Genomic DNA, 8,619 nt, shown 5'->3' with positions numbered 1-8,619 from the left:
TTTATAAAATTGTTCACAGTTTTTTTGGGGGAGTTTGCTTTTTTAAAGCCTGAATTACACTGTGCTTGAAAATAGACTATTATGTTTCTTTGGAATGAGTTGAATTCTTAGTAGAAGGGTGCAAATGCACAATATAAAGAATTCTGCCTTGTCTGTAATAACATGTTTCTAACAGGTGAACTGTGCAGTGAAGTTGAATCTTACATTGTCAGTAGGTTCAGCTGTGTGCCACTCCTGCTTGGATGAGAATATTATGTTGTCATATAGTCTTCATTTGTCTTGTGCTGAGGCTAATGTACAACTCATCATTTGAGCATGGTTATTGTATGGTCTTGTTTCAGCCCCTCAACCACTCAATCTGAATAATTTTTCTGAATTAAAAAGCATCTTTGGTGGTGAACAAGGGACTTTGTTAATGTTTATTTTGCCTATCAAGGTCTTTGTAATTTCTGGTTAAATGTTGCTTGAATACAATAGATTATCAGCACATACTGATCTTTTGTTTGTACTTGCAAATGTATTATTGATTTTCTCCTTTTTTTCTTTAGGAGAGGGTGGGATTGATGGAGACGGAGACATCACTCGATCAGAGAACATTACTGCTTTCCAGAATTTTGTTTTGGACAATACTGATCACAAAGGAGTGCATTTCTTAATGGCTGATGGGGTTAGTTAATTTCTTTTTCCTCCTGCACTAAAACAAACCCAACAAAACTGACACCTTTGTCTGCATACAGTAGGGTCTTTGACATGTGTAGCTACAATATGAAATTGTACAAGCCTTGCTATTAAAATTCCTGGTGCTGATTCTTTTGCTTCAAACAAAGAGAAATTATCATGATTCCTTGATTTAGTTCCTCAGAATCCTTTGCTTGACCAACAGATTTGTGGAGATACTAATCATATGCTATGCACTTTGCAGGGTTTCTCAGTGGAGGGTCAGGAGAATCTGCAAGAAATCCTGAGCAAACAACTCATGCTTTGCCAGTTCCTCACAGCATTGTCCATTGTCCGGACAGGTATGTTTTGTCCATTAATCTTCCTCCTTCTCTAAGGTGTGGGTGGCACTCAGGAACATTGCTGTACAATTTTTATTAGTGCCTTGAAGTCTGCTCTGCCATGAGTTGTACAGAATTGAATGTGTATGCATAAGTCCTGAGATGGTTGTCACAAAGCTAAGAGATCTGGTGAGAAAAACAAGTGAATCTATGCCTGTTTTGCTTTTGATTAAAAGCATGAGCTAAAACACATTAATTTAAAGCACTTAATTTGTTGGGTAATGTAGCTGTCTTAGGGTAGGGTCATGCAGTGTGATAACTGGGCAGTCTACCTGAGATTTATGGCACTAGCTGGACCAACTTCCTCAATATCCCAGCTGATTGGAGCTGAGTGGTGTTCATCCAGTTCTTTCTTTCCTCTGGCTTTTCTCCTTTAAATCTGTCATCTGTGGGATAAGAACTAATGATGCCTTACCCTGTCTTAGCTGCACCTCATTGTTGCTAAATGATGGACCTTACACTGTGTCTGGTTCTGATGGCTCCCGTCTCCCACTGAGTTTAGTTAGCCTTTGGCACTGATATAAAAGACAAATTGTAACAAAATGATAATTTGTATCTTGTGCCCTACGTTTAGAAGAACCTGAGGCAATGATCTACTAAGGAGTAGTCTCAAATGTGATGTGATAAAAGGGGCAGCTTTCTTTAAGTCTTTCCTACATGGGTAGATGATAGCTCTGTAAAAATGATTGTTCTGCCTGCTTTTTGCTTGGGGAAATTGGGAATCTTGTTTGAAGGAGAGGGGCAACACAGACTCTTTTCTCTCTAGAAGGCAAGTTGTTCTGTTTAAGTAACATCTATTAGTCTTGTCCTCTAGTCTGAGGTTCCTTGTTGCATATATCAGGGCTCCTCTTCCCTGGAGGCTTTGGGATAGCATGCTGCCAGGCTGTACAGGCTGTAGGGCACAGTTTGGGCCTGGATGGGAAGGATGGGGGGCAGAGAGAAGGTTTGCTTGTGAGACAGCCTACATACCGATTAGATTCTTGCCAAGGGAATGCTTTTCTCTCTTTGCTGCAGAGACATAGGGAAGATGTTTCATGAAGTCTTGCTGGCCCACTTCATAATTGTGTTCTGGGTGCTGTTTAATTGCACAAAAACTGTTACTAGTTCTGCAGAAGGATTGAGGTGCTCAGTATTTCCTTATTATCTGCTGGCATCAGCGTACTTCCTCTTTTTTTTTACAGGAGGACATTTTGTCTGCAAAACCTTTGACCTGTTTACTCCATTCAGTGTGGGTCTTGTTTATCTGCTGTATTGCTGCTTTGAGAGAATTTGCATCTTTAAACCTGTGACAAGCCGCCCTGCTAACTCAGAGAGGTGAGATGCTTGAGTATGAGGGTCTACTAAAGAAAACAATCCTCTAAATACAGTGATAGATGGATTTGGGTAAGCCTAGTGGAGGCTTTGTGACCTGCCTCAATTAGCAGCTATCTTGGAGGAGGAAACATTTTAGGTGTTTGGTAAATTACAGACAAGGTAGAGATGATATTTGCCAATTTGCTGTTATGGGAAGGAAGCTATGGAACTGGGTATGTAACAGATCTTGTTTTGCATGAAACAACTATGGTTTCAGTGAAGCCAGAGGATATATGAGAGGTTGGACATGAGCTGGCACTGCGTGCTCACAGCCCAGAAAGCCAGCTGTATCCTGGGTTGCCTCCAAAGCAGCATGGCCAGCAGGATAAGGGAGGGGACTGTGCCCTGCTACTCTGCTCTGGTGAGACCCATCCTGCAGTGCTGCATCCAGCTCTGGGGTCTCCAGCACAAGGAAGGACATGGACCTGTTGGAGCAAGTGCAGAGGAGGAAAACCAACATGATTTCAACAATGGAGCACATTTCCTATGAGGAAAGGCTGAGAATTGGGATTGTTCAGCCTGGAAAAGAGAAGGCTTAGGGGTGACCTAACTGGGGCCTTGGAGTACTTGAAGATACTGGATGATCTTTAAGATCCCTTCCAACCCAAACCATTCTATGATTCTGTGATATTATCTGTGTTTTCATTGTACCTGTCAATTTTAGCAGAATTGATTTACTACTTGGGGGAAATATGTGAGGCGTTTAGATAGGGTTGCATTTCCCTGTCTTTCCAGAGCTTAGAAAATGTATGATGACTCAGTGATAGATCAGTTTGCATCTTCCTAAGGATATTCAGGAGGAAAAAGTTCCTGGGGTTTGGGAAGCTCTCCTTATAATGGGAGCGTGGCAGAAAAGTTGGCTGTGTGAAGGAACTGATCTCTCTGCCTTGCTGTGCAGGTATGTGGTGTGCAAAGGCCTGAAGTCAGGCATTGAAGATGTGCGGGATTACCTGTTCACAGTGAACATCAGACTCAACCAGCTGCGCAATTCTGATGTGGATGTGAATCTTATCGTCCCGCTGAACGTGATCAAAGACAACCAGGACTTCTACAATTACATTGTCCAATCCAATGAAAAGTGAGTTACTGTGGGTGATGAAGGCTGCTGGCTGTAGGCAGATTAATTTAGCATAGCTTTCCCATAACTTCCTGCACTCATGGAAGTACTTGTTGATGCTGCCACACTGCTCTGCTTTTGTTCCCAAGAGGCTGAGCAGAGCAGGGGTCTCTGTGCAGACAGAAATTCTGTATTACTATTAGTGACTGTTTGGCCTCAGAGTACTGTGTAGAAAAGAAAATACTGCCTAATTTGTTCCAGTGATCTTCCTGTCAGTTTGAATCATGTTGGCTAGATCCCTCATTGCTCTGTGAATCAGACTGGCTTCCCCCTGTTGTCCTAGCACTCTTTCTTGTTTTGAACAGTAGAACAATGTTGGTGGTGATTAATTTGCTCCCCGACTAAAACTTTTCTTCTCTTTTAGCCACTGCAAAGTTCAGATAAAGGCACTAGCCAAAATCCGTGCCTTTGTTCAAGACACGTGAGTATATTCCTCTGCCTTTTGGTGAAGACTGAATTAACCTATTAATGAATTGTTTTGCCCTTATTTAATAAGTTATTGATTTGAGCTGGTACTTGTCTTGGCCTTTGGAGTCAGGAAAGTGAAAAGTGCTTTTAGGTAGCTCAGTTTGTGTCTCCACCTGAGTTATTTGCAGAGATGTGTGGGTGGCTGGAGGAGTCCTGAAAATTGATGGCCTGTTATCACCCTTGTTGAGAAGGCTTTCATGCATTGGATGATTTCCAGTTACCATAAGTGATCTTGCTTCTTCAGAAAAGTAACTTGAAGCTGGTATTTTCAATTCAACAGTAACCATCCAAGTTGAGTGTGGTTCATAGCTGTTCATCTTTCCAGGGACAATTCAAAACATCTATGTTACAGACCTAGAATTACCTAAAGTTTGATGTTAATTTCTTGCAGAAAAATAAAGCCATTGCAATGTTTCCCTGCCATGGCTTTTCTGCTCAGGTGTTATTCAGACATATGTGGGAGAAAGTTGAGTGAATATGGTAGTTAGAAATTGTCTTAGAGCTGATTCTACCTTGACACTGTTTTTTGTATGGCCTTCAGCAGGTTTTCATTGTTATTCTTAATAGGGCTGTGTACCCAGCTCTTGGAGATTAGCATAAGTTTGTACAAGTACATAACTTAGTGAAAATATTTATACACAGTGGTACTTTCATGGAATGAAGTGGTGGCTGATAGTCAGTAGTGCAGACCATGAAACAAAGCTAAACACAGGAACTAGAGGGTGGGGAGGGAAGGCAACAGCCTTTTTCATACAACCCTTTGTGGAGCAGTTCATATTTGTTGTTCTCAAACCAGATGCTGAAAGTTCCAAATTTTATAAGTCTGGGATATATAATGCTGCAAGATCAAGGAGGTTTCACCATCTTTAACAGTCTGGTGTCTTTCTTTAGAACGCTGGTTGAGCCACGGCAGGCTGAAATCCGAAAGGAGTGTCTCCAGCTATGGGGGGTAAGTAAGGGGTCAAACAGGCAAATTGTGAAGGTGTCCTTGCTATAGTGAAACAAGAGTGGAGCTGCAGTAAAGACAGGACTTTCTAGACAGAGGTTGAATATCTTGTCTTGTGGGAAAGTCAGAAACCGTTTCAAGCTGTTATGTAATCAAACAGGATGTCCCTGATTTATTGTGTATGGCTTAACTGAGCAGGCTTCTTTGCAGTTGAGAATATTTCATTGCACACAGAATGAACTCAGCACCTAGATCCCAAGCAGCAGAGCTCTCTAAAAGGTCTTGTTTTATGAGTCTGCAGTTTCTGTTTCCTAAGTTTTTGACTGCAGTAGGGCCATAGATATGGCAGTTAGTTTCACAGGCTGATGGTGTGTCTTTGATGAAAGAATATTTCATCAAAACATGCATGACATTAAAGGTTTAGACTAAATCTTTCTGGAGTTGCTGGTTGGTTTCTGTGAGATGTGGTATGCTTACAACAAATTTGCAAAATGTGTGAGACATTTTATTTGCCACCTGACATCTCTTCTTCATCTTGAATCCCAAGAGCAGGAGTTTCAGGGGCAGAATGTCCTGTCATATATTGAAACCAGAAATGTTCCTTTGAATGTGCCAAAGAATTAACACTCGGTATCAATTGTTTGAATTTGTTCTCAGATTCCTGATCAGGCTCGTGTTGCTCCTTCATCTTCAGATCCCAAGTCCAAGTTCTTTGAGCTGATTCAGGTGAGAGCTTGCCTAGAGTCCTTTCATACAAATATAACTTTTTTTTTCATATTGGAATTAAGAGATGAAGAAGCTAGTCCTGGATTGTTGCTTCATGTAGAAGTTATGTTTACCTGCCTGTTGATATATTGTGTCTATCTTGCCTTTTCCATATTTTGCTCTTTAGGGCACAGACATTGATACCTTCAGTTACAAACCCACTCCTCTGAATTCCAGCACACTGGAAAAAATTCGCCAAGTGTTAGATTACCGGTGTATGGTGTCTGGAAGTGAGCAGAAGTTTCTCTTGGGGTTAGGGGTAAGTGCTAAGAACAGTCTGGGAGTCTTGCTGATTAATTTCAATGCTACTATTCTGCCTTGCAGTTTCATCCCATCTTTTTCTGCCCCTAAAGGCCTAAAAGAATCTCATCAACAGTACCTGAGACTGCTAGTTATTTATGTTTCTTTCTCCTGATGTCACTGCCTTTCACACTAATTAACCCTTTTTCTGTAATCTCAGCCTGCACAGAGACCTGCACTCCTGCTAGTGTCTCTAATTATCTTCATTGTCCTTTTAAAGGTGTTCTATTTCTGGTTCTTTGTGTGGGTGTGAAAAGTCACTGGTAGATTAGAATTGGTGTTTTTGTTCCTTTGCTGTAGAGGTTAAGGTTCTTCCTTAAAACTTATGACAAAGAAACTGCCTGTGACAGCCTAGGACAAAAAGATTCTCTGAGGGTTGCTCTGCAGTTAGAGGTCTCTTCTCCACCCCTGCCCTCAGGAAGCCTTGGCTGAATCTGACTCTGTCTTTATGTACAGAAATCACAGATCTACACCTGGGGTGGCCGCCAGTCAGACCGCTGGACAAAGCTGGATTTGAAAACTGAGCTGCCACGAGATACTCTTCTCTCTGTGGAGATTGTTCATGAGCTGAAAGGAGAGGTAGGAACCTATTCTCTCTGTCACCATTTTGCTACAAAGAGCAGTTTCACTGAATCTCTGTACGATACTGCAGAATAAATTTTCCATCTGTGCCGGGTACAAGGTGGGATTTTTTGGTATAAGATCTTTAGAGTAACTATTTTGGATTAAGTTCTTTCTGTCCAGTCCTAGAAATATGAGCCTTCAACATTGTTTTGAAAACACTCTGGACCTGATGTGTTGCTGTTCTAAGTGGAGCTGCACATGACATTGCCACCATGACTTCATGTGTCTGTGGCTCTGTGGGTACATAACTGCTCAGTAGTGACTGCATGCTATGGGGAGAAGATCCTCGTGGTATATTTACAGTGTAAAGTGAAAAATCCCAGCTGCCTGGGAAGTTTCCCTGTCCTCTTGCACCTCAGACAAAGATACTGTAGTGTGCTGGGCTTTGTAATACCTGATAAGGCACAGATAGCTGGTGATGGCAGCCATGGTCCTGTCCTCTCTCCCTCCCCTAAGACAGAACTGGGTATTTGAGATGCACCAGTTCTTGGAGGATGCCATGTTCCTGTATAACAGGCAGCAGGGAATTTGTGTGTTTCTAATACCTGGAAAGGTGCCTTCTTGCTAGAAGAGATGTCCTGTCAAAAAACAGGCTATAAATCAAAGCTGAAATATCAACAGTATGAATAATCAATCTCTGTATTGCTATCCTTAGGGGAAAGCCCAGAGAAAAATCAGTGCCATCCACATCCTTGATGTCTTGGTGCTGAATGGCAATGACGTTCGAACGCAGCATTTCAACCAGAGGTATGTAGGTTCTGGAGAAGCTTTGTTGTGTACATGTCTAGGAGTGACTGGGAAGCAGTGTTCAGACAACAAGCAGAATGCTGAGCACAGGGAGACAAGTACATTCAGCTGAAACACTGCTATAAAGATGAACTGTGAATGAAGCTGCTCTGAACTGAAGTACATATAGGCTTTTCCAACTGTATCGTCTCTGTGTATGAGGGCAGCTCTAGCTTCTTTCTTAGCTTAGGGTGAGCCAGGCATGAGGTAAACTGATCATTCTGGGAATATATGAGCTGAGAGAGAAGGAACAAGCCCCTCTGTTTCCTTCCTCAGGGACATAATGTGTCTGCTAATCCTGCTAGCCTGATCAATATATCAGTGTTCAACAGCATGTGGACTTAGAGAGTAAGCTATGGAGACTCATTTGTAATGGATAATAGGCAGTATCACTGGGCACTGAATTGGGAGGGTGGAGTGAAAAGAAGTCTTGCTAGACCCATTTGCCTAGCAGTCTGCATGTCCTGAGTTGTCAAATCACTTACTCTGTTGAAGCTGTTCTCTACCTGCTGTGCCAAAGGCCCCGTTTAATTGCTGGGTTCTCTCTCCATGTTCATTCAGGATTCGGCTGGCAGAGAAGTTTGTCAAAGCTGTTTCCAAACCCAGCCGGCCAGATATGAACCCCATCCGGTGAGTGACACCTCCTTCCCTCAGCCTTGCTTGCCTTGGTGTCAGTGTGTTGGAGGATGCGAAGGGGAGTTAAGTTTCAGGGTGAAATTCATAGTTCTGTTATGTTCTTTGGAAAGAGGGTAAAAGCTTTTAATACATTTTAGGTAAATATTGTTAATGGAGAAGTTGTGCCCTCCTTTCACATGTTGATCAGTCACATTTTCATCATAGGTGGATTGGCTGGTGTTGATTCCAAATATATGTGATTGTAGGTCTAGCACCCAGTGAGCTTAATCATTGCAAAGAATTCTGTCCTTGTCTGCTCTGAAGGGTCAGCAGCAGTACAGAGATGCTGACTGTTAGTAAATGCAGGACTGACCAGCATCTCTGAGGACAAGGCTTTAGTTACAACCCCCAGGAAAGTTCCTGACAAAGGGCTTCAGCTTTGGTTGTCTCCTGGCCTTCTATTTCATTAATTCTACTGCAGTGTAGCATAAGAGCACCACTGTGAAGGCATCAGTTACGTATTATGGACAAAACAGCTTCTCATTCACAAGCTGAAGTGCAGCAATATCATGAAAAAATCTGGAGGA

General features: G+C 42.2%; 1 protein-coding gene across 1 annotated transcript in view; it reads left to right on the top strand.

The window, feature by feature from the left end:
* The window catches only part of CMTR1 (cap methyltransferase 1), a 26,287-nt gene that overhangs the window by 11,274 nt on the left and 6,394 nt on the right, over positions 1–8,619 (top strand). The window contains exons 10-20 of the mRNA XM_031060163.1: positions 549–667; positions 923–1,019; positions 2,240–2,372; positions 3,310–3,489; positions 3,893–3,949; positions 4,888–4,945; positions 5,600–5,668; positions 5,835–5,966; positions 6,464–6,586; positions 7,287–7,378; positions 7,979–8,047. Coding sequence (XP_030916023.1) covers positions 549–667; positions 923–1,019; positions 2,240–2,372; positions 3,310–3,489; positions 3,893–3,949; positions 4,888–4,945; positions 5,600–5,668; positions 5,835–5,966; positions 6,464–6,586; positions 7,287–7,378; positions 7,979–8,047 — 1,129 coding nt within the window. The remainder of the gene's footprint in view (positions 1–548; positions 668–922; positions 1,020–2,239; positions 2,373–3,309; positions 3,490–3,892; positions 3,950–4,887; positions 4,946–5,599; positions 5,669–5,834; positions 5,967–6,463; positions 6,587–7,286; positions 7,379–7,978; positions 8,048–8,619) is intronic.

This window comes from Geospiza fortis, unplaced genomic scaffold (assembly GCF_000277835.1).
Source record: "Geospiza fortis unplaced genomic scaffold, GeoFor_1.0 scaffold41, whole genome shotgun sequence".
Classification (NCBI taxonomy): domain Eukaryota; kingdom Metazoa; phylum Chordata; class Aves; order Passeriformes; family Thraupidae; genus Geospiza; species Geospiza fortis.
This window is presented reverse-complemented; position numbering and strand designations above follow the sequence as displayed.